General features: G+C 38.6%; 1 protein-coding gene across 7 annotated transcripts in view; it reads left to right on the forward strand.

Annotated features, from left to right (window-relative positions):
* The window catches only part of KHDRBS2 (KH RNA binding domain containing, signal transduction associated 2), a 393,362-nt gene that overhangs the window by 231,162 nt on the left and 135,183 nt on the right, over nt 1-27,017 (forward strand). For all 7 annotated transcript variants that reach the window (XR_005828603.1, XR_005828605.1, XR_005828602.1 and 4 more), the window contains exons 5-6: nt 13,843-13,970; nt 17,039-17,234. Coding sequence is in view for 2 of the 7 variants with exons in the window: in XM_040599141.1 (XP_040455075.1) it covers nt 13,843-13,970; nt 17,039-17,234 (324 nt within the window). In the remaining 5 variants the exon portion in view is untranslated. The remainder of the gene's footprint in view (nt 1-13,842; nt 13,971-17,038; nt 17,235-27,017) is intronic.

A 27,017-nucleotide genomic window follows, 5' to 3' on the forward strand; every position in this document is an offset into this window, starting at 1 on the left:
TGGAGCAACGTGAATCATTTGCTGGATGGAAGCTCTGAAATGAAGAGTTTCTCCAAACTGTGAATTATGTTTAGGGAAATAGACAATTCAGAAATTACAAGAAGCAAAGAGACCCAATAGGATACAGAAGAGATATTCTAATAAGTCATGCTTGAGTCTTTAAGCAGTCCCTGAGCTCCCCTCAGATGTTTTGGTTTAAAAAAAAACAAAGGCAAGAAAGGCAACATATTCAAATACTGTGTCAGCTGTATAAAACTGAGTTGGTGCTACTCTGCATTGCATTTGGGAGCACATGCAGCCTTTTCCTTCCTTATGGATTGTAAAGTGGGTGCTGGGAAATGGCCCTAATGTGATGAAGGAAAGATTGCTTTACCAATAAGACAAAACCTGGAGAAATTTAAAGTGCTCCAGTGCAACTGGAAGTGTTTAAAAAGCTACCGGACAGGTTTCTATTGTGTAGTTCTGATTTCTTTATATCTACATTTATGCTTAGACGTTTAACAAGAAATATATACAAATACTTTCCAGGATGCTTAATCTCTGCCTATCTGAAATAAACCCAAATGAAGGCAATCAATAAGGTGAAATTGCCACTTAAAAGAAGAAGACCTGGTGCACTCCCCAGACAGTTGCAGAAGTGTGGCACTTGTAAGGTTCTGCTTATATTAAAGCTTGTTTAGAGGTTTCCCAGTATTGAAAGAAACTATGGGATAGGCTCAGTAAGAGACGAAAACTGATTTATTGGTCAGCAATATGTAATGTAGTTCAAAAGCTTCTTCTAACAGCTCTCTCGGCCTACTCTTGCTTCAAAACCCTTTTCATAAGGATATAGATGATAGTCCTTACCAGTCTGGAGTCAGTGTATACTTAAAGATTTACATACATGGTTTAATGGTGGACTTGGCAGACCTGGATTAATGGATGCACTCATTAATTAATTAATTAATGGAGTTTATCTCAAAGGTCTTCACCAACCTAAATGATTCTATGATAAGACCACAAATGATGTTCAAGGGGAACAGTTTATTACAGCATAGTCCAGAGTCTCCAGAGAAAAGGCAGAAACATGTGAAAGTAAATAAATTAATTACAGGTTTGCTTTTGGTTTGCTTCTGGGTTTTGTACAGAAGAAAGTGTAGGATTGAGATGGGCTTGCTTTGGCGGTTCTTGAGATTGAGGAATCCTGTGGCGCAGCTTGCCAAATATTTCAAAATAAAAATAAATTCACAGTCACCCGGCTGGCATGCACATGGTGATGGTGGTTGTCTGGAGAGCATTTCAGGGTTGTTAGTGGCAAGCTCTTCCTTTAACAGAGACAAGGAAGTGAATGCTCAAAGGAAAGAGTACATGCAAGAAAAGGAATCTGATTCCTGTCTTCTCATTTTCATCATGTTCAGAAAAATAAAGCTAATGGTTTATCTGCTGATGAATGGGCCCACAGGAGCAGACTAGAGAGCAGTTAGAATTTTCCAGTTTGCGTACCCTGAAATCGCAAAGTTGAATGATGACAAAAATTAGGGTTTTAACAGCAGTGTCATGTATCATAATTCTCAGAATACCTCAGTGAGGCTCTGGGATGTTAGCAGAAAAGCCTGGACTTGAAAATTTCTGGTTAAGACAGAAATTTTCAACCCAAGTTAATGATACGAGGTTTTATGAATCCAGGGCAGTCACAAGACTTTTACCCAATTCCCTTAGCCTGAGCAGTGCTGAGTGTAAAAACAGTGCCGGATAGTCAGACCTGTCTGGGAGAGAGCTGGGACGGAAAATGTAATCCCATAAACCCAGCACTGGAAGGCTTAAATTCAATAAAATAATCTACCTTCGCTGCTAAGTAGGATTAGTTGCAGCCACCAGAAGCTGGGAGTACTCAGCACCTTGAGGTGTGATGAAGTTGTATGTGTTTGCTTTGGTTTGCTGTGCTGAATTTAAATGCATAAGACTTTGATACCTAGTACCTCTCCAGATTTGGGATTAAAATGTATGGCAGACATTGACAATTTAATTAAATGAAATATATTTCAGTTTTAATTAAATACATTTCAGTTAAAATAATTGATCATTTGAATTATGAAAAAAGAAATAAACTAGTCTCAGTTCAGTTAATTCCATTTAGCACTCTTTCCTTCAACAAAACAATAGGGATGAAGTTACTGTTATTTCTTTACTGTCCACTCATATTTTCTATGATGAGACAAATTATTGTATTGAAAGATGAGGTATTTAGTTGTCCTAAACTTGACACATTTAATTAAAATTAGGACATTTTAGTTGAATTGAATGGTAAAGAAGGAAGAATGTCTAGCATGGATTTCCATGCTTCGAAAATCCGTAATGCGGAACTGGGTTAATTATGAGTAAATAAAGGCTTGAAACCAATGAGTTCACAATCACTTGTATTCATTTCCAAATATTTATGCTGTAATTCTGTGTAATTTTTTTAGTTGGGAAACAATGTAAAGTAATGGCTGTTTATTCCACTGATGTTAAGATAGCTCACCAGAGGTTTTCTAGCAACATAGAAGACAGGTGAGAAACCAATAGTCAGTGCATCATTCAGCTAATAATTTTGTGCTCACAGCTGAGGTTTGTTAGCAGTAGCTATTATTTTTAGATCAAAATGGAGTTATATTTTTAGTTATATGGCTAAAGGCCTTGTATCTCCACAACTTGCCACCTGCCTCAGCTTTTATCGCAGAAAAGCACTGAAATCAATGGGATCTTTTTTCTTAGTCAAGAATATATGGCTGATTTTGAGCCCCAGTCATGATTCTAGAGCAAAATCTGGCATGGGATTTGAGGCCATCAGGAGTTGTCCTGACAGCCAGCAAGGCTCTGGGTGCCTGCTTTGGATGGGTTTGCAGGGTTTGTGTGTAAGGTAACTGTCCTGAAGTCCTGAACACGGGTGGAATCAGTGGCTGTCACACATGGGCTCTGAACAGGGGTATCACATCTGTGCTGAATGGGAAATCTTCTTGGCAAATTCCACTTACCTGGCACTTGGCTAACAGCTGGTGGGATCCTCTTTCCAGCTGGAATTAGTGAGTCCAGTTTTAAGGTGGCACTTAGCTCAGCAAGGTACTTCAGTTCGTATGAGTCATGTTCGCTCATATGTTAAAACGCCTCCTCAATCTGACCTTGTCTTTCTAGGATCAAAAAATAAAATAAAATAAAATAAAGACAGACTGAAGAATTAGTTCTAATATAAAAGAGTGATTAACATTTGGCTTGGAAAAAGTCCTATGAGCATTCCTTTCACCTAATTCTCATGTGTGCATTATCTGCTATAATGTAAGAAAAATAAAGCAATATTCCAGCTCTGTGAATAATAAAAAAAGGAACTTAATAATTCCTGTGTTGTGAATTTCTGCCTCATAGCAGAGAATTACATTCAATAAAGGTTTTTGTTGATAAAGGGCCAGATTGATAGCTTCATAGAGACCTAGACATTTCGATACGATTCTGTGATGGGCATTCATAATAAGCAGGGAGGACAACCAAATATGCACTCATATACTATTATTTCAGTATCATGAAAATTAAATGTAAAAAAATGTTTGCAATTATGCATTGCAGTAGTTAAGAAACTAGGTAGAGTCATTCTTCTAAAATACTTTGATACTTGTAAAATACTTTGATATGTCTATAACAGTATAATAATGTGAAATAGAAAGAAACTGAACATGTGTTTTCCAAGCCCATTTTACCTTCTTCCCCTCTTCCCCTTTGTGTGCCATGTATAATTCTTTTGCTTGGAAACGATGAAAAAATTTTGAATGAGAGTTTTTTCTTTTATTACAGGAAATATGTTCAGATGTTAGTAACTTGGAGTTTAATATTCAATTATAAGTTTATCATCATGAAATTCTTTAAAAGTTTAGTTTAAATTCTATCGTGTTGCATTTCTATAAAAATAAAACAGTTTATACAAAAATACACTGGTGGGCTTGTGAGCCAAAAAGCAAGCTGAAGAAGTTAAATGCTACTGAATTTAGTATTATCTAGAGAATATGATAGCGAAGTCTGACTTCTTTTATCCCATTTGCATCTCTCCAGTATACCTAAAATTTTCCTTTTGAGAATACAGTTTGCTCCTGTGTCCAATGCATATCATCAATATTACTTGATGCAGGAATATGCCTAATTTGGAGCACTTAAGTGTATGCAGAAGCTGGGATGAAATGCAAAACCTCATATACTAAATGGACTATCTTGCATTAATAATAATTAATAAATATATGTGTTTAAAGGCTGCTTTTCCAGTGCTAGGTGCTATTTAGATTTTTTACTTGTATGTTTTCTGGCATCATTCCACATGACAGCCTACATCTGTCCCTCTGCCACACTGCTTGGGTTAATAGTTGTGCTTATCTGGATCCTCAGTTACTTCTGTTCACATGTTCTCAGTGAGAGTGTCCTTCAGCTGCACACTTTATTTCACTTTTCCCCTTGAGACTAGGTTGTTTGTATTTGATCTAAAGCCTGTCTTGTGCAGCCACCCACGGAGGGATGGATTAGATGCGCTGGCTATGAAGCAACATAAGAAGGTAAAAGATTTTAAGAGGCAGAACTTTTTGCTACCTGGTAATAAGAAGGAATTAGATGATAAATTAAAATTAAAATTAAAAAAAAAAGTTATGGTAATTGTGGTAAAGTACCTGGAAGCTTCTTTACTACATGCTGCAGAGCAGAAAAGGAGACATTGTAAATACCAATGCCGTATCTCATGGTGGATAATCTTATTTACAAGTTCTTATGTAATAAATATATATATATATTCAAATTAAATAACAAATATATAAGTGATAGCATTTTTATTACATATTACATTGTTGATCTTGGAACTGACAATATTTTCACATATATCTTGCTGCATTAATTATAGCACTTGCTCAGTTTTATACACTTCATTCCTAATCTTTCAGGCACCGTGTATGTTAAAAAGAGTGGAAAGATACTTGGGAATGAGTATAGCTGTACTTGGCACGTGGTCTAAGCTTTTCTTTGTAAATTATTTCCTACCTCCTGTTACTGCTTGTCATTTCCTTCATCATCTTTCTTTTTGTCTCAAGTCTCATTCTGAAAGGACAAAACCTACATCTTATACCTGATGCATACCTGCCTAATGGAATTATTAAATGAGATATTTTTAAAACTTACATACTTGAGAAAGTACTTTTTGCTAATTTATTGAGCTTGTTGTTTATTTTGTTTTTCCAGTTGCATGATTTCAACTTTTCTTATTTGATATGTTTCTTCTCTTTTCTTTAATTTTTTTTATTTGTTTAATTATTTCTGTATTTCAGCTCTTTCTCACATGAAGTTTTACATGAACTTCAGAAAGATGAGCCTAAATTATTTTCATTTTTTTGGTTTCTGTGGCAGTTTAAATGGTGACCCTGAGATTCAATAGCAGCATCTTGTCACTGTCTTTTCCTCATGCTTATTGAATTTAGTGTGGAGAAGGGGACTCCTTGAATACCTACTTGATCCCCTTTGATTGTCCTCTGTATAATTACACAGGCTATACATAAATCTCTCAATACTGAAACTAATTTAAATTATAGTGGTTCAAACCAAGCAGATTTAAAATATCTTTGATTCCAGCAGTGAAAATTGCTCTTGTATTTTTATGGTGCTATTACAGACCATCTTCCCAGCATGTTTTAGTTTTGTTTTTTTTCCTAAGGATACTAAGTATGCAAAAAATCTTGGCTCTAGGGAGGATGAGCTATGCTGTTTAGTTTGGGTTAGTCAGATTTCTGTGTAGGAGGAGTGCACAAGAAATACGGATTCTGCGTTTCCTACCTTGACCTCTGACTAGTAGAATGCTGAGGCACTGCTGCCTCTCCAAAGCCAAGCCCTGATGGCAGCCTGAGGTTTCTGGAAGGAGTTTCCATGCCTGCTGCTATGACTGATGAAGGAAAGCCTTCATCCTTTTGCTTGCTGTCAGTCTACCTTTGCCCCAGTTTGTGCCACCAGTTTCATCTCCGCCAAGCATCTATCTGTACCAGGCAGTGATGCTGCTGGTGCTGGTGCCGGTGCAGTGCCATCAGGAGAGGAGACAGTGCTGCTCTGGTCAGAGCATCACCGGTATGGCTGGTCTTTATTTTAAGCCTACAAAAACCTACCTAGACACAGGCTATGGCTAAAGTGGGTGATCAGAGAGAGATTCAGGATTCCTGAAGGGATCCACACACAGAATCTAGATCAGAACCGAGATCAGACTGGAAAAATCCTTATTCTGGAAAAACGGAGGACCAAATACACAGGCCATGCTACTATCCCCGCAGCTCCTCTGCTGGAGACACAGTGCTGCTGTGATGAATCACCCTTCTGCCAGCTCCTGCTCCCAGGGTGTTACAGCTGGGTCTGTGGTGACTGAATTTAAGATATTCTCTATCTATCTCCTGACTTAGAATCTATTATTAATAGATTATGAATAGATTTCTGTATATGTTAGTAGCATTATTAAGAACATTTCTGCTCTGCATTTGTAATAGACTTAGTGCTTGCCAGGACAGTCCTGACTCCAAGGACAGCTCATGTTATCTTAACCCTGTATTACAATCAGTCAAAACAAACAAAAACAAAAACAAAACCAAAACCAACCAACAAACCCAGAACTAACTAATGTTGCTTTAAAAATTAATTCCTGTGTCATGTATCGAGTTCAGTCCCAATATACTACGTGTGATCAACTAGATTATCATCTAATGGGATTTTTTAAAGTTCTAAAATTATTCAGAAGCCATGAAAGAAAGGGCACTCAACAAACCAGTAGTAAGGCATTTTCTTGCCCAGACTTCTCATCCTTCATTGCTCTTTCCAGTCTCTTCAGGTTGAGCGTGCCACGTGGGACCAGGAGAGTGTAGCTGTAGCCAGGCTGGATGAGACAGGCACACTACGCAAGAGTAAAGTTGTCTGATTTTTGCTGGCTGCTGTTGCCATCTCTGTTATCCTTGACAAGAGGGCTGCAAACCTACAGCAGTGGCTTAGCAGGAGGCAATACGCAAAGCTAGGGGAAATAAAGCTGCATAGGTACTATGTATAGCTTGTTACTTTTGTTGGTTTCAGTGTAGACTATAGTAGACAGTTATTCTAGCCTTAAGAGCAGTTAGTGTTCACATTAGTAGTGCAGCTCAAACAAACAGCTGGGGAACAGCAGTGGCAGTCCTGCTCCTCTCCCGGCCTCCTTTGAAGCAACTGGGGTTTCCTGGAGGAAGACAAACCATATTACATCTCTTCCTTCCTAGGAGACAGTGTAAACATCCAGCGCAAATCCATAATGATTCCTTTAAGAGCACGTGGCTACACCACCTTCCTGCAGCCTGCTATATGCCCTCTGTTCATGTTACCAGTCCCCTTATATATTCCCTTCAAACGACAGCTGTAAATAAGCACAAGTCTCTGGCAGCCAGGATTAACTCAGAATTAAATTCAGGGGTAGGGAGCTGTCAGCTAACTGACTTCTGTGGCATCCTAGTTGTCATTTGAATGAATTACAGACCACAGTATCCATTTTGGGGGGATCCCATGAGCAAGAGGGGTAAAACAAACTGGGGCAAGTGGCTGAAATGTAATACAGGTTTCTGCAATTTTTTCAAACATGATGCACCCATCTTCAAAGTGGTTGTGTGGCTAACAGCATTTCCATGTAAACTGGGATAATGTGTTGAGAGCTGTCTTTGGTATGGAAAAAAAATCAATTATACAATTAGATGAGGTTTATTTTGCTCTGTTCTAGCAAAGACTAAAATATCTGGGTCGAAGTTTCATAGCAGTTGCCTATGAACAATTTACACTCGATTGGCAGCTTTCTTCAGATGCTGAGGAGCAAGACGTCCCCCCTCCCTTCCATGCTGCTTGTAGCGTGTGGTGCCCCATGCTGATGATGCCAGGCAGATTTAATTGTGCATGCTCAAAGAGAAAAATGACATCCACGCTTGGGTTAGTGCTCTCTGTGGCAAGCTGACAAATCCCCCAGCTGTCAACTAACCTCAAAGGCAAGTGTACGTGGCTCCAGCTTATGTCTGCTTGCATTCTGCCCATAGGCACTTACAAGCTGAAACACATACTGGCTGCAACACATTCACACTGCTATTGAGAGAAATGTATGGTCTATTTTATGTGTTTCAATCTCTAAGGGTGACCCACACAATTAAAGTTTATTTTTCAGACAGGCTATGAGCAGGTAAAGGCAGCAATTTTTTGCATATGTGGCAAGTGAAAGAGCATAATGTTTATAGCTATGGATCTGGCTAAGTCGCTGATTGCTTAGAGACAATCGTTTCTTACTTGGACTCAGATGGATTATATTTATATTTTTATGTATTTATTGGGGTTACTGACTGCCAGAGAACTGCAGGCACACAAAATGGCCTTACGTAAGTGCCAATATATATGGGCAAATGCAAAGAGGCATGTGTTGCTAATGCAATATTGAAGTCACGAAGAGGACTCCTGGCAGAAACATTGTCACTTGTGGTGCACTGCAGGCTGTCCATCTAAACCTATCATTACCTGGCACCTATGCTCTAGTGAAATAATCAGACCAATCTGCGAATGGGCAAAAAGCCATCTTAGCAGATGGCTTTGACTGTAGGTAACCAGGAAACGATGCATATATATATATTAAACTGGGTTCAGAGAGCATGAGTCTTATCTAGAAGCATCAAAAAAACTGTCGGTTTTGAGCTCCTCCATATACTGTTGAGAACATATGCCATACCCATCAGACACCCACACAGAGTGGGCTAGAGCCAGCTCCCACTGTTCTGATGAACTTTGTAGGAGTTGCTTGGATGGGCATGGTCTCAGCTACAGATTAATCTCATGTTTTGCAATGAAATTTGAATTTGTATTAGAGACAAAGAATGAGGTTTGAGGAAGCAGTTGCATCCACCTAATTTGCATGCCCAGCTGAGGCACTGTCTCACCCAAATCGTAGGTGCAGGAGAGGGCTATCCAACCTACCGGGCACAATTGTCTAAGTTTCCTAAGTAGACAGTGATAGAGAGAGGCTTTGGGTATGTGCAGGGAAAAGTCCAGTATGTTTACAGTTTTGATGCACTGGAGTCTTAGAACAGGATCTTAGAATATAAAGAAATAATGGGAAATGCCAAATGTTTTTATCGACTCATGATTTAGTTCGCCAAGCTCTTCTGGTACTAAGCAGCCAGTGCTGCTCTTCTTTTTTGTAACAGTCTGATATTAAATCATTCGGCTAGAAAGTGGGAATTCCTGAGTTCTTGGCCCCTTCACTATAATAAGCTGCAGATCCTGACCCCATGAGTCCAGATGAGTGGTTCTCACCGTGCTTTGAGCTGAATCATAGCACAGCTCACTGTCATGAGGCCACAAAGAACACAAAGCAGCAGCAGCAGCTCCAGGAACTCCTTACTACCAGTTATTTTCAGAGGCTTAGTGCTCCCCATATACACATGGGATCATGTGGAAAATGTCTCTTTTAGCGTCTAAAATTAGTATGCGTCTAAAAACAAACCAACAAACTAAAAAAGGCCATATTCACATCACCTAGCTCCACCTAAAATTCACTGGGTCTTCTGTGTCCTATTGGCTGGCTATGGGTTTTCTGAAGCATGACCTCAATGGAAATTTTAGGCTAATTGGAATTTAAGCTGCCTGAAAATAGCCCCAAGGCAGCAATATCAGGATTTAGGGGAGCTACTCTAGCTTCAGTAAATCTGTGCAAATACACGCAGCCCTGGAGCTCTTTTACTGATGCTGGGAGCTGGGCAGAATGCAGAGGTGCCACAGGAGTCCACATCCATCTCCTGTTTCCTTTCTGCTACCCAAAAATGGAAAGAGGACTGCAGGATGGGGCGAGCATATGTCTGTGAATGTGGTACTCTCTGTTGGCAGCACAGAGCTTCGGGTACTACTGCATGCCTGAGAGAGAGGGTGTGTTTCATAGCTTAGGCAGTGCAGACTGAGATTTCCAGGACCATAGGACCTCTACATAGGCCAGCTAGAAATTTGAGTTACTGATGCCTTGGAACTTTTGGGAAGCACTTTAGGAGTTACAGAGAAAATAACCACAAGAAAAACATTTATTTTTGTGACTACTTTTTCACTCAGTTATAATCAAGGAATTTGATGACTTGAATACAAGTTGTTAATAACTAGCTGTTTGCAGCATTAAGATAACTGTAAATCTGTTATAGTAGTAGCAACGCTATATGGAGGATAGTCAGCTCTTTGTGTGATACACGGTTAGCTTAACTGTGTAAAGAGTATGTGTATGCTATAAAATGACATATGTATAAGGGACCAAGTGAGCCCTATTCATACTTGAAAATTGTCAACATGAAGAACTGTGATTATCATTTTCGGTTTGACTCGCATAATTCTGCATTCTTAAAGTAGTTTGCGTTTAACCGAAATTACTCTCCTCTTAGTGTGGAGTTAGAATGAAATTCAGCTGTCACAGATAAGAGTAATGATACTTATTAATAGTGCAAATCATTCACACACATAAACGTGCAAAGCACATCAGGACAGGAGATCACAGTCCTTAAGGGACTGATTTATCCTTGACTTCTATGAACCTTTGTTATGCTAATGATAGTAATATATTCCCAAAATCCATTGCGTCTGTCTGTGCCTTACACTTTGATTTCTTTATTAACTCTCCTCCCTTGTCATTACATGTTCTTGTTAATTCAGATCAGGTTTTGCAGCTTGCGTCATACTTTGCTATTTTTACTGAAATGTTTTATTGAGTTCTCTAGCAGCTTATGTGCTTTCCCCTCTTTGCCGCGCTGCTGCCAGAAGGGCCCCGGTGAGCTGCCACCAGTCCGGCTCTCATACTAACAGGTTTCCTTTGTTCCTAGAGCAGTCGAGGCAAGCAGCCTAATTAATCATTGCCAGCCCTCATTAATAAATATAATTTTATAATTTGGAGTAAACATGTTCATGTACTCTAGAATACTTAATGTTTTATCCAAATATGTACTTTTTTTTTTTTCCGCACTTACATAAACATTACATTTTATGGTTGCCCTGGATGCTACTGACTTTGTTAAGATTGTCAATCCTTGGCACTTCTAAAGCCAAGATGCATGTTTAGGTGAATAGTGATGGGCGTGGGTGATTAGCTCACCTACAGGTGTTGTTTCCAAATGGTGACCGCCGTGATAGGAGTAGATGGCACCCTTAGCATCATCAGTAAATGGAAAAGCTGTTTATAGGTAATAGTGTCTTTAAGGAAACAAAATAGAGCAAAACATACAGGTTAATGCAGATTATCAGCTGTAAGAATAGCTATAAGACTATTAGAGAGCTGTAAGAAAACCTAAGAAGTACAGAACATTTCTCAGGAACTTATTTTAGTATGAGGAGTGAGGTGGTTTTTTTTTCTGAAATGCAATATACTACTGCAGTGTGTAGCTACTTCGTTATACTTTCTTCAGCACAGGTATGTCTTGCAACATCTTATACTCTCTCTTGGGACTATATATATATATGAAACATCAGCAGCATAATTTTGCTCATGTGCTAGGCTCTGAACTTGGCTACAATTAAATATTCATCAGTATAACTCAGTCTGTAGCTAAACTCATGCAGCAGTTATGAAAGATTAATTCAGTGTTATGTTTCTGTTTAATGAAAGAGTTGAATTGAGCGTTTCTATTGAAAATTTCAGGTTTCAGGTTTAGAAATTGTGATCTTTATTATGCTTTTAAAAAGACGCTTAAGATAAATACTCTATATAGAGTTATAATGATTTATTGAAGTCTTTCTCTTTCAGGATACCCATCCCATCATCTTAATTACAGTCTTCCCTGTACTTTGTTGTCTTTGCCTTGGCATTTCAAAATACACTGTACATTTTCCTTAACTGGACATATAGTAAATAACCTGCAGAAAAACTAAGGGCATTGCATAACAGAATGGCGCAGATTTGCAGATCTGGCTGTATATAATAATTTTAATTTGGATTTTCTGTTTCATTAATACTAATATTTTAAATGATATCTGTATCTGAGGAAGGAATAACAGCTTTGAGGCAATTTCTGGTAGAATTCATTTATACGGCAGTTTTCCAAAGGAGAGGGATTAAAGCAGCAACACAGAAAGTTTCAGTTTCTATCCCTTGCAGGTCCTTTCTTTTTTTATTTTTTATTTTTTTTCCCTTACATCTTTCTCTTACAAAATTTACTTGCATTATTAATGAAATTCAGTCCCAGCACTGATGTGGAATTTGAAGGGTAAATTCAATCAGCAAGTTTGAAGTCCTAATCCTTGTAAAGCCAGTGTGAGTAACAGAAGATGTTAAGCAAGGTGCCGTGGATGGTACCTGTTCAGCAATTGATGTAAATGTGACCTCATTGATTCTATCTGTTTTTTTCCCTCTGTGTTTTACAGAGCACATTGATGTAGGAAGATGTCTTTGGCTGATTGCCATTAATCTCAGAATGATAGAAAAATGTGCAAAAAGCTACGGGGATTGGTGTGAACTGAAAGCCATTGTCTGGTTTATTAGCAAATTAGGGTTTTGTTTTTATTTATGATTCTCCGGCAATTATCATGCACTATTTTGTGTAATTGGGGTTCTTTTCTGAATTTCATTAATAGATTTTACTCTGTCTGCACTCCCTAGAAATTTAAAAGGGGAATTGTGATGAGGCTTGCACTGTCTTGGAACACAACAGGATCAGCATCGTATCTTTAAAAAGATTCCCTGGACCTCCTCAGGATGCAGGAATGAGCAAGGCCCTGGTTCCGTCTCAGTGTTCACTTGGTCTTTAACTTGGCTAAAAAGAAGTGTCACTTGTAATTCATCCAAGACAGTCACCCCCCCAAGAAGCAGCAAGCCCTGTAGCATTTTCATAGCCTTGCATGACAGTCCATGGCAGTTGCCTGTGGAAGAATGGAAAGACTGAAGGGCTGAAATTCAATAATCCTTTCTGTTTTGAAACACTAATTAGCTGCTGCACAGTTGTGTTGCCAGCGAGCCGGCTACTGCAGTGGGCTTTTATTACCGTGATCAGCAGGCAAAGAACTGAATACAAAGGGAAGAAACCTAAAGAAAAAGGAACTTCTGACTGAGACAGAGGTTGCAAAAAAGTAAAAAGTGCCCAATACTATGTGTTTTGTATCAGTAAGAAAATGAAATTCATTTGATGCTGTTTATTGAGCCAGCAGAATCTTGCAGTGCTAGTCAATACCCAGAAATCTTAGAATGGGCCTATTTTATATCACTTAACAATTTTATATAGTAAACATAGCTTTGTTACTTAGGAGTCCTAAAGAGAGCCTTTCAGAAGTTGTTTAGTGGATATGCAGAATAACTGAAGGCTACATTCAGTGATGCTAGTTGTTACTGGGTTAAGCAATGCAATCCAATCCAATGACTCTGATGTAAATTTTGCATGCTAAGGGGCAATATAAGGTGGAATTTGTGTTTTAAGTGTGTAAAGGTAGCCAAGGATGTCTGGCAAAAATATAAAATCTTCATAAAAGGCATTTTTTTATATAATTTCAAGTTGTTAGAGATTGTTACCTTCTGTATGTGAAAGTCCATTTACATCTTGTGTACAGCTATGTTCCTGGTGTCTGCTTTGTGTTTATGCCTTTGGTGCCTTCTCTGTTTTATTCTGTGTGTACATATACTTTATGGCCACCTTAACTACCCATATAAATTTGTTTGTCCACTTATTATAGGTAGCTGTCCACTGCCACTGTATGGGTTTGCAGCGTGCAGGTGATAATGCAAAGCAATTCATCCAGATACCATTCATGTAATTTCTGTTTGGGGTGGTTTGGCAGATCAGCCAAAACACAAACTTTCAGCAAGTTTCACCTTTCGCATTTCAGGATTATAATGATGAAATTCGCCAGGAGCAGCTGAGAGAACTGTCATATTTAAATGGTTCTGAGGATTCAGCACGTGGACGGGGCATTCGAGGAAGAGGGATCCGTGTGCCACCTGCAGCTCCTTCAAGGTGTGGTAACCTAAGATATTGTACTAATAGCTTTAGAAAGTGGAAACAATGATAAAGCAAACATAGTTGTTGTTTTTTAAAAAAAGGAAATCGCCTACACATCATGGTCAGTAAACCAAAATATTTTTCTTCTGGTAACTTGTGTGGTCTGTGTTGTGCCAGGTTCTCAGATCTACAGTTCACAGGCTACAGTGGGTGGTGTGCAAGAATCAAACTACAAATCAGAGCAGATTATTAATCCAATGAAAGGATATTTCTAGGAAAGAATGTTGTTATGCCGACACAGAATTGTTGGGGTCAGTAGCATAAAATCACAGGGTCAATAAAATAGTATTGTCAGAGAAGGCTACGTAGTGTGGATGGGACTTTGCCAAATAATTACTTTTTTAAAAAATTCATATTGTATCTATAATAGATATGTAGAATCAGATATTATTTGTTGCATGAGTTATCAGTTTTAGGCAAATTTGATTGCGTTGTCTTAAAACATTTGTGTATGAATGTTTCCTGAATTCTTCCAAGTATTTTTTCATTTATGTGTAACAGATAACTTTGCTTGTTCTTAAGGCCAGTGTATAATCTTAATATACTATATCAGAATCATTTTTCACTGTGAACCCTTAAGAAATCTGTTGCCTCGGGCATCTAAATTACCTAGCTACTTCTAGGTGTCCATAGAGACCATTTCAGGATGGGTCCTAAGGAATCCATTGTTATTTTGGAGGAAATAGGATATGCAAGTACTTTATTTTATGCTGACGGTTGTTCTTTGGTAACTAAACTGGCTGATCTTGCCTATGACTTTTTTCTTTTTATTCCCCACCTGAAGGTGTCTATCATGTTTTCCTTCAGTTCCTCTTGAATGGAATTTTTTATCAGTAGTATGATGCACATACATAGGATTTTTTACACTGAGCATTTATGACCATCTTCCAGTCAAAGTCTTTCTGGGCTCAGAAACCAGTCTTCCTTACACCTAACATCTCCAAAGGGCTTGACTTAAAAATGATGTTCAGAACATCACTACGACAGACTGGCAGCTTTTAAATTAATTTCCAAGTATAATCAGTGGAGTGCTGGCCCCCAGTTCCTGCAATTTATTCCCTACTGATTGAGTCAGTTGCACAGATATAGGATCTTGTTTGCTTTTCCTATTTTACAATCAGAAATCCGAGGAGAATATTAAAAAAAATAAAACTGCAACGGAAGTATTTTAAGCTAAATATTTATGCTAATAATTCATGCTAATAGCATAATTTTATTTATGGTGGGACAGTTGATACTCTTGAGGGAAGGGATGCTGCCTAGAGGAACCTTGGCAGGCTTGAGAAGTGGGCTTGTGTGAACCTCACAAAGTTCAACAAGGCCAAGTGCAAGGTCCTACACATGTGTAATCACCAGAGTCAGCACAGGCTGGGGGATGAGGGGATTGAGAGCAGCCCTGCAGAGCTGAACTTGAGGATATTGGTAGGTGAAAAGCTAGCCATGAGCTGACAGTATGTGCTCGCAGCCTGGAAAGCCAACCATATCCTGGGCTGCATCACGAGAAGCATAGCCAGCAGGTTGAGGGAGGTGACTCTCCCCCTCTACTCCACTCTGGTGTGTTCAGCTGTGTTCAGCTCTGAGGTCCTCAGTATGCGAAAGTTGTGGACCTGTTGGAGGGGGTCCAGAGGAGGGCCATAAAAATTGTCAGAGGGGTGGAACACCTTTCCTGTGAAGAAATGCTGAGAGAGTTGGAGTTGTTCAGCCTGGAGAAGAAAAAGCTCTGGGGACACCTCATTGCAGCCTTACCATACATATAGGGGGCTTATAAGAAAGGCAAAGACTTTTTACCAAGACCTGTAGTGCCAGGACAAGGGGAAATGATTTTAAACTGAAAGAGGGTAGGTATGGTTTGATAATAAGGAAGAAATTGTTTTGATGAGGGTGGTGAGGCACTGGAACAGGGTTCCCAAAAAAGTTGTGGATGCCCCATCATTGGCAGTGTTCAAGGTCAAGTTGGACCAGGCTTTGAGCAACTTGATCTAGTGAAACGTGTCCCTGCCCAAAGCAAGGGGTTTGGACTATAGTATCTCTGAAGGTCCCTTCCAACCCAAAGCATTCTGTGATCCTGTAACTCTAAAATTGGCTACTGAAATGTGTAGTAAAGTAGTGGACATCACAAGCTAACACTATGGGTTTGCTTGTCTCAGCAGGGAATGAGTCACAGCTCATACTGCTGCAGTAGACCTGAGTTCCATTGACAGCTCTGGATCTGGGTGTCACGCATGGTTATACCCAGCACTCACAGTTCTCAGAAAGGGCAGCACACTCAGGAGCATACTGCTCTGAAACAAAACTCTCAGATTGCTTCCCCTATGTATCCCCCTTCTCATTTGTCATATGATGTAATTACAAGAACCTCTTCTCAACCGGTAACAGCTTTTCTGACTTACCAGTTAGTACAGCAAGGTGGAGGTAGCATAAATATAGGGGAGGATGCTAAACCTCTCTGTGCTTGTCTATATGTGCTGTTCTCTCTGCACAGTGGGGGAAAGCAGAATCCGATGCTATCGGCTTTGTGCTGAACTAAATCAGATGGGAAGAAAAGTTCTTCCTGTGCCTTTATACTCTTGCTCTACTTTGCCTTCCAGTTTTCTGCCGTCCTGCATTATCTTCTGCCAATCAAATTCTCCTACCCACCAACAGACATGAGAATGAGAGTGATGACTGCTCTTGTAAAATAATCTGAGAGCAACAGAAAAAGTCCTTCACTTTCTTCTCCCTCTAGAACTGCTCTGGAGTAACTCTGCATCTCTGTGAATTACAATGATCCAGAATTTCATTAGTACAAGCAACAAGAGGGTCAGGTATAAAAGGCATTGGATGGCTTGAAAATTGTGCTTTTCCATAATACGACTTCTGCCTGAGATACTGTCTAGAAGTGCTTGACATTGTAGCTGCCAAAAACCCAGTTATGCAATACATTAAATAGTAGTAAAAATTTAAGAGCCTTTAAATTGAGGTAGCACTTGCATGTCCTTCCTTGCTGTACATGCTGAAGCGATCGTTCCTTTTGCTCCCCACAGGGGACGTGGGGGTGCGATTCCTCCGCCCCCACCTGGACGAGGTGCCCAAGCACCCAGAGGAGCGCCGGTGACCCGTGGAGCCCTCCCCGTCCCACCAGTGGCAAGGGGCGTTCCCACCCCTCGAGCAAGGGGCACCCCGGCTGTCCCAGGCTACAGACCACCCCCGCCACCTGCACACGAGGCCTATGAAGAATATGTAAGTAACCATGTGCATTGATGTCATATATGAGCCAAACTCTGGTGAACATCAAGTACCTCTGAGCTGGAAAACTCCAGGCCAATAATTCCTCCATCTCTACGGCTTACCCCTTGATGGTGAATTACAGTCTGGGTGATGCAGTGTGTCTGCAAACCTGCGTTTTGGATGTTGTGGGCTTGTAGAACTATTCACAGCTTAGTTTTAGATAGGAGAAGGTAGTGCTGGGTACCTCTCAGGGTGTCCCAAAAGAACAATACAGGTGTTCTACAGATTATATTAGAAGTCACTTGTCACTGTAGGTTTGTTCTCAGTAAAAACAGGTTATACCCTCTGTGAGAAAGCAGGGGGGGTTTATTCTTCTGAATCCTTGTTATCACATATAAATATATATGTGTACATTTGTATTCAACATTGTGTTACAGATACATAGCAAACAGAAATTTGGGTAGTTTTTATGAAAGCTGATACAATGATGCATATTTAGCAAGGAGCAGTACTAACTGTCACCTTTTTTTATGAGGTGTTAAAAATAATTGTGCTGTAAACATCAAAGCTTTCAAGTCATCCTCATTAATGTTCTCTCTGGGAACTATCACCATAACAACAGATATCCAAGTAGAGGAGAAAGTACTATCAAATATGATGTCTGACTTGTTCCAGCTGTGGCAAATCCAAAGGTAAAATGAACATCCCATCCATTCCGTAATCCTATCACTAAAACCATTGAGAAGATACACTATAACTGAGAAGACGCATTTTTATTCAATTAATGGTCTTCCTAGAAAAAAAAAAAAAAAAAACCAAGGAAATTGAAACAGCAATTAATCTTTGTTGGTAAAGCTTTACTCAACCATCTGTATTTGTAGAGTAGAGATTAGGTGATGGCCACTTCAAATCAGGGACACACCTTGAGTTAATGCCAAGAGCCACGACTGAACAACAGATGCAAAAAAGGAGGGGGAAGAAAGTTACTCTCTTTATTATTTACCTCTAACAAAGTTTCCATCTTTAAATGAGATAAAAGCCCTGCTAAAAAAAGGAATTTAAAATGTATACCCTTCATCGATAGGTAGTATATTATCTGTTAGTATCAAAATGTGTGAGACCTTCCTTTCTGTGCAGAACTGCATGGATTTTCCTAATCCATGAGTCACAAATTTCAAAACAACCCCCTTGTAACAGAAGATTAAGATAGTAAATTAAGTACATTTTTTTTCCCTTCATCTACAGTACTGACAAATGTCCTAGGCAATGAAACAGTTTTTAGGGAGCATTTCTTATACCTTTTCGGAATGATAAATATATGGAAAGCAGAAGTTGGGGCACTGGATTATCAATGTTAGGAAAGCATTCAGCCATTTCCACGTTGTTCTGAAGTGCTTACAGCAGGGGTCCTCAAACTTCTTAACCAGGGGGGGCAGATTGAGGACCCTGGGGGGCTGTATCCAGCCTGCGGGCCGTAGTTTGAGGACCCCTGGCTTACACTTTCAGGAACACAAAATATACACACAACTAAAGGACTCATTTTAGTTTGTAATAGATGATTCCAATAAGAACAAACAAATATGTTTCTGTTTCTGTTTTGCCTGCTTAGATAGTAGCAAGAAACATGTCACCTTGTAGGACAAATTCAGGTGTTTTGGAGATACTTCTGTTTCTTAGGTCTTTTCAACATCTATATTCCATGGGGAATAGATGGGTTTCCCTTAATCTGCTGTCATCCACTGGTTTACAGTAAAAATCTCTTGCCATTTTGCAAAGATTTGTAAGTGCAAACTAAATCATCTTGGGCTCTTACAGATTGAGATAATAGTTAAAAATCTGTTGTGTGCAGGTTGAAGGAAAAGTTCACTGTCATATTTCTATATATGAATTCGTAAGTGATATTTTAGGAAAGAATATTTTTACTTTTGCAGGAAATAATCAACACAGTTTTTCTTCCCAAATAAACCACTATATCACATGTCTGACTGGATACTAAAAGCAAGTGGATCTATTTGTTGACCAGCAACAAATGTCATGTGTAATTGTTCTTTCGCACCAAATCCTAGAGATGAAAAAATAATTTATAATGAATAATTTCTCCAATTTACTTTTTCTCATTTTCTGCTTGTAGGCAACCCACAAGCATTTTACAATTTCTTTATGTGTTTATGTTTTTCATTTTTGACTACAGTATTTCACTCCAATTTTTGCCTACTATATGCAAGCCCCATTGGTTTGATTAGTTGTGCACATGAATGCAATGTCATGGATTGTGAGTATTCCTATTTTTCTTTGCTTTAATAGAATATAGTCATTTGAATGCTAAGCTGAAAGTGAACTCAAAAAATAGAATAGAATGGCTGCAGCAGATTTTTTTAAAATGTTTAAACAGCATTTCCTGAAAAAAACTTCAGATATTTGCTCATCACTAATCAGAGATTGTATTGACTATTTGACCTTGAAACACCTAACTGTTCAAATATATTTAGATAAGCATTTAAAACTTTGGATCACTCCTTTGTAATTATCAATATCTAAATATTCTGAAGTTTCCTGATGGCCTTTTTGAGTCCATGAAAGGAAATGTCTAAAGGTTTCTCAAGAAGAGTCGAGTCTTGTCATTATAGTGCATATATTTACATTCAGCATTTTGAATGTCAAGCCCAACCAAAGGGACAATAATCTGAAAAACCTTTCAGAAAAAAAGGGAGCTAGAGAGGGAAGGGGGAGTGACACACCTCACACCTTTTTCTTTACTTGCTTTTGAAACAGATATATAGCTTTTGTTGGGTGCAGCATAGGTAATGTCTCAGAGGAACTTCAGAAGACTACCCACAGGAAGAGGAGGTACAGACATTAGAAGATAAATGCAAAAGGGAAGAAATAGTTCCTATGTGAACCTTCCTCACTTTAAAAACAGCTCGTTGTGTGAATTTGGATGGAGAGCTTAACTAACAGCTGCCGTGCAGCTTCTGGGATCAGAGAGGTGGTCCTGGGTTTGTACCTGGTGAATAGGAGTGCTGTTCAGAGTAACTAACCTTAGTTCAGTGTGACCAGTCCATGCGTGCTCCTCTTCTGCTTGAAGGAGAGGTCCACCAGAGTGCGGTTCAGAGCAGAAGCTTGACCTGGTCATTGTAAACTCTATTCAGAAGAAGCTTCTTTCACAAAGCTGAACTTTGCCCTTTGTCGTTACTCTCCGAGATATATTTTTACACCTCTAATACAAAAACACTGCCATACTGAGGATATCCCTAGCTGCCAGAAAGGATTCAAAACTTCATTAAAAAACAGCCTTCTGGACCTCAGGTTCTGTTGTGGGTTTTTTTCTGAAAACCACACTGTGGTTCCCTGTTAAATGCGCTATGAATCATACTCCTACTCCTTCCATAAAAGCAATACACAAATTAATTTGAATTATTGCTTAATTTCTTTCTATGCATAGCAATACATGCCACAGCCAGTTGGCAGCAGTGACTCATTCCGGAACTTTACAGCAGCACTGATTTACCGCAGAGAGGTGTTGTTACTGTAAGGATGCTGGAGAGCCTGCAGTGGATGGTAGGGAGGGCAGCAATGCCGCATTAGTGAGGACTAATGACAAGGTGGCTGTTTAGGATTTATCAAATGGATTTTGTAAATTAGGTTCATATTCTACATTGCACTGAGCAGAGGTTTTGAGTAGAGTGCACAGTACTGGAATTGCCTTTTAACTGCCTCTTTTAAACATGCATCTTGCGCGGTTGTAGTCTGAGGTATCAGTTTTCTGTTAGACAGCTGATGTCCCATCTACAAACCTTACAGCGTTTCTGTATCAGCGCAGCAAGATAGGAGGTGGTAAATGAAAATGAGTTCAAATGTTTCACTCCTGCATCATCACCTTTATTGACAAGGACAATGTTAAGATTGATTTTATGCCAGTTTTTCATCACAAAAGTTAAGATATGTTTGGTGGGATATCTACTTTATCATCTACTCAAAGTATAGTAAGGAAAATTAACAGTGGTGTCATCTTTACAGATTGAGGTGAGACTTCTGGAATCTTTTCTCAACAATAGTAAGCAACTTCAAAGGCTAAGGACTTGTTGGACAACTTATGAAACAGGCAAAAGTCATGGCTGATTGAGGTTGTGATGTGTAGGGAAGTGAAGAGTGAGAAGTGCTTGACTAGATCTTCCGCTGGAAGGAACACCCTATTGGGGCAATAAAGCTGATGTTCAGCACAATATATTTTACTCTGAGCCACCAGACTTTTTCAGTCAAGATTAAAGCTAAATATTTGAAGGCTGCTTAACTGAGATATAAGCCAAAAATACCGTTGCTTTCAGATCCTGTTTTCAAAGGCATTTGACTCTGGAGCTGTGTTTTTGCCTTTTGAATCAGAAGATAGTAATGAGCTGTGTTAAGAGCTATGGTGCATCTTGCTATGAGGTCTAATGCAAGACCAGAAGTGACTTTGCACTCATTTTCTTACCCCAGATGCAAAGAATTACCAAAACAGAATAAATTTGGGACTGAAATACACATTGGTTCTATCTTTTACTTGCACTTGTACCTTTACTACTGGATAAGACAGGAGACTTTTTACCTCTGGGTAAGAAAGGGGACTTCTGCACAGAAAGACGGTCATCTTAGTATGAATACTTAGATGTATTTACAAGTAAATATAATTTTTTTTGCAGTAAATGAACCAGTCTGTGGAGACACTGAGAAGCTGGTAGAGCTGCTAGGTCTAGGACAGGCAGATTAAAGAGCAATTTTAAATGCAAATATTCTCTCTCACCTCTCATTTCACTGATCAAACCAGTCACGAAGCTTCTCGGTATCTTCTAGAATAAGTGAAGAGCAATGCTTTTAGAAAGTCACTGGAAAAGAACCACACAGTAAGACAGATAGTGCTTTTAATGTCATGCTGTTCTTCCTCTCATTTCAAGCTATTTAAAATGAAAGCAAATGCCACATTCAACTGTTTATTCTAAGCTCAATGGTTATTTACATTTTTCAATAGTTTTCAAACAAACTGAAACAACTATGCTCATGTTTATTCAGCGCCAACCTAGGCAATGAAAAGACTGATAATAAGAGGCATTTCATCACATTTCAACATCTAAAAAAAAATAATCAACATTTACATGTGGCTGTGGTCCCTAATATTGTGGTTGTGAGGACTCTGTTTAGTATTTTAAACTGGAACTTGTAGGGCTTTTAAATCCATTCTATTTGCCCCTTCTGAAAGTAGATGGAAACTGCGTATAAAGACCTGCACTTCCTTCTCATGGCGTGTCTGTGCCTGTGTTGGTGATTTAACGAGTATCTTACAGTAAGCAATTGGTACTTGATTCTGCTACTTTTGTAGTCCATCTAATAATCTTAGTAGGATATTCTCAGTAAGAGTGAGACAACTAAGAAGGCTTGTTCTAAACCTTAAAATAGTGAAATGTTTTGGATATAATGGTAGTCAAAAAGTATTTTTTTTTTCTAAATGGCTACTTCCATATTTTAAGATATACCACTTATTTATTTCTGTACCTCTTTTGGACAAAAAAAGCCCAAATCAATGAAGAATGTACTGAAACTAAAGAGCATTTGAATAAAGCTGGAATTATAGACATGGGAATCTGCATGGCTCAACAAAATATTGATTAAGTATGATTGATTACCTATTTATGCCCAAGGCACTTAGATACATAGCTAAGCTATATTCAACTTACATCTGCTGTGACTTGAAAAATCAGATTTTATTTTTACTATAATAGTGATAAACAGTGTGATATTTATATTATCTGAAAGATTGAGCTTTATAAGGGTACTGTGAATGATTGTCTTACAAAGGTAGAGTGGATTTTTCTGTTAGTTATTCAAACTTTGGGGAATTTGGTCCATCGATAGTATAAATATATTTATTGTTAAAAAATCCAGCAACATAAAAAGAGAATTACAGTACTGGCAACTTTTGGGGGTTTTTCTAAGAGCAAAAACCACAGTCAGCATTAAACCTTCAGTGCCTGGGAACCTGCAGGTCTAGAGTTTTTTGCTTACCTGTGCAAAGTGTACTTTGGTTCTTACTCTTATAGATGATAGTCTGAATAAATAAGGTTTGCCTCATGAAACCAAAGGAACTGTTCTCAGAGCAATGCATCAATCAATGTGAATACTGCTTTCAGACTCATCACTGCTATGAATTTCTCACAAATAGACAATGTACTCTAAACGAGACTTTATGTGGTTTTCCTGATTTTTTTTTTTTAATTTGATTATAATAATCATAAAATACATAAAACTCTAACATGTACTTATAAATGCAGCAGAAAGATTTTGTGGAGGATAATCTCTTATGTCCTCCTCTTTACGCTCTCTTTACCTGAAAAAAGCAATGCTCTCCTTGACATTAGTTATCAAGTTTTCAGTTCAAAATTATTTTCTAAGCTAGACAGAGCATAAAAGAAAATGCTGATGCAGCTGTACATGTTTTAGTATTATACATGATGTTAATGCAACTGCAACCTAATAAATATTTATATTTGTTATAGAGAGATCTAAGTGAAGGACATCTCTCAACTGTTCATCCAGCCTTCATATGGTCCTTAAATATTCATACTGTATGCAGTTATATTCATAAGATCCTACATAAAAAATACATGGAGTATTCTCCATAGAGACAGAATTTGCCTGCATCATGCAATGCACTATTTGATCATTAAACAGTGATTGTTCAGGAGCCTGTTACCAAAAATACTTGTGTGCTGTTACACAACTTGTCGCTTGGCTATTTCTCTGATTCAGAACAGTTTTGATTGGTACAAAATAATGCTCTAGGCATTTGTTGGTGTCCTGCTTTTGGCTATGATAGAATTAGTTTTCTTCCTAGTAGCTGGTACAGCGCTGTGTTTTGGATTAAGGTTGAGAATAATGTTGATAACACATTGATGTTTTTGTTGTTGCTAAGTAGTGTTTATACTAAGTTCAGGGACCTCCCAGTGAGAAGGCTGGAGAGGCACAAGAAGTTGAGAGGGAATACAGTCAGGAACACGGACCCAGACTGGCCAAAGGAATATTCCATGTCATATGAATCATGCTGAACAATAAAACTGAGGGGAGTTGGCCAGAGCAGGCACGGATCGCTGCTCGGAGACTGGCTGGGCATCAGTCAACAGGTGATGAGCTATTGTATTGTGCATCACTTGTTCTGGATTTTTTTCTTCTTTACTTCTCTTTCTGTTATCTCCCTTTTCATTACAATTGCTATTAGTAGTAGTATATTTTACTTCATTTCAGTGATTAAACTGTTCCTACCTCAACCCATGGGTTTGTCTTTTTCTGATTCTCCTCCTCATCCCACCAGGGATGGCAGGGAGTGAGCGAGCGGCTGCGTGGTGCTTAGTTGCTGGCTGGGGTTAAACCATGATAGCTGGCTAAACATTATCATGTGACTGTATCTCCACCCATGTTATTCTTTTTGCAACAGTTTACAAAGGTGAGTTGTAAACTTTTTTTTTTTGTAAAAATTCATAAAGACTTAGAGAATTGCTGTTAAAGACTTGGGACAATTTAATTAGAGTTGTTGAGTGTTCAGTTACTGTGTGAATACAGATGAGATGGAAGGCTTGTGTTTTCTCTTTTACTTCTCCAACTTTCTCATCCAGATTTAGTCCACCAAGTTACTAAAAAGTTAAATAATTTTGGACTGCAAGGTTCATCATGACTGGTGAGCTCCTGGGAGCCGACAGGTATAAACTCAGTGGTAATGAGAAAAGCTCGACGTAGGCTGCTACTTCTTGCCGACTGGTTGGCGCAGAGACTTCAGCTGTGCCAGGCAGTTACAGAAGCCTTCCACCCTGGTTTCAAGAAGGGCTCTGGGTGATAAGATGCCATAGTGCTTAACATTATCACACCAGCCTTGCCTCCAGCATACCACCAGTCTTACACATGTGTTTCTCAGTCTTGCCTTTTGGTGAGCTCAGATAACTGGCTTTTTATTATAGTAGACAGAGAGTGCTCTTTATATCAATAGTTTTTGTGTACAGCTAACAGTACTTCTGTTTTGTGTATGATCTTTATTTGTTAGGAATTTTCACTGTTGCGAAGACACGAACTTTATTAACATAGTAAAATGCACAGTTTAGGAACCATTTTATATTAATTGAAAACTTTTATGGATTGTTCCAAAGTAGTATTTTACTTTTACTGGAATTTTAAGAGCATGTATTTGAAAAATACTTCCTGTTGCAGGAGGCTGTCATCAGAGTTCATCTATGTTCTCCTCTTTGGTACATTTGTGACATTGTCATCTTGCAAAAAACACTTCTACGTGAAAGTGCAGAGACACATATTTAGCAACTGCACTTAAAATCAAAGACAAACATTGCAGAGCACAGTTCTGTTTCATTCTCTGGCTGATGGGCCTTTTAGCCACTTCCAGACTCTACCCATGTACTTAATGCTTACTCTGGATAATTGAAGAAGATTTGTATTTGGTACAATACAGGGCTTGAAAAGTGGTCTTACATGCCTATAATCTTTTTTCCCTCATTATGTTCAGTGCATTTGCAACTCTGAATTTCAGTTATACACAGGAAGAAAAAGGTTTGATGGCAGATGAATTATCTCACGTATTTGAGAAGAAGCACCTGTCCAGAAATATGCCTCTTCTTTCTGGATATTTAAGGGAGGCTCAAATATATGCGTTAGCTTAGATTTTCATACACATAGGAATGCATATATATATATACCCTGTGTGTATATTGTTACAGACAAAGCAGCCTCCAGCTATGCCTTGCATGCAGGCCGTTTGCAGACACACAGCAGCAATTGCTTCCCCAGAGGCAGCATTACCTATTGCTTTTGGATGGAGGGTTTATGACTCTCCAGCTGCCTTAGCATTTTCAGTAAATCTTTGCATGGCTATAGAGATACATGCTTACATTCTGATACAGATATGCTTGTATGTTACGTATAGCTACAGCAGAGAAAAATATACTCCATTTCTTCCAGCATGTCTGTTTATAAAGACTTGGTATTGCACAGAGCTCCTCTGCAGCTTACAATGTGCATGAGTAACTGTGTAAGGAATCAGTCTGAAGAATCCGAGAAATAAAGTTTAAAGTATATATATTACTTTTTAATAACACAATTATGTAAAAAAATATATATATAAAAAGGAAACAGATACTAATGTTTAAAAGGGTAGTTTTACTTGAATAATCATATGGACTGGGTGAAATACACTTTTTTTTCCCATCTTTTATTTAGCAGTGGTGGTATTAAAGTAACTAGAATGTTCATATGACTACCTCTTTGTGAAAGAAATAGGTCAATGTTCTCAAATATGCTCGTTTTTAAAACAATCAGATCAATTCTATTTTATCAAAGGAGCAGACTTAGTGTGCCTCTTTAAACTGTAGCAGAAATGTTGAGAAAATTGATCTTACTATGAAACACCATACCTTGAGTTTGACCTGTAGGGCTCTTAGAGAGTGTAGGAATCACTAAAAGAAGGAGATGGAGTGTAATGGCTTTGGGACAATAAAGTGGAAGACTAGAGATGAAAAATGTTCTTTCTCAATAGAGAACTGGTTTTTTTTCCTGGTTGCCTGCATTTTAATAGCTTCTACAGTCATTATAAGTGCTGTTATTCATAGAAAGCTAATAGCTCTCTTTGACTACCTGCTGTTATTTTGTAGCTCTTGGTATGGTGTGAAATTCTGTGGAGTGCAGCATCTGAAATCATAAAGAGTGCAATGTTCGTTCAGTGAAGTTAGATACGTAAATACTTCTTATATATTAGTATCATAAGAATAC

Source organism: Falco naumanni, chromosome 6, assembly GCF_017639655.2.
Source record: "Falco naumanni isolate bFalNau1 chromosome 6, bFalNau1.pat, whole genome shotgun sequence".
Taxonomy (NCBI): domain Eukaryota; kingdom Metazoa; phylum Chordata; class Aves; order Falconiformes; family Falconidae; genus Falco; species Falco naumanni.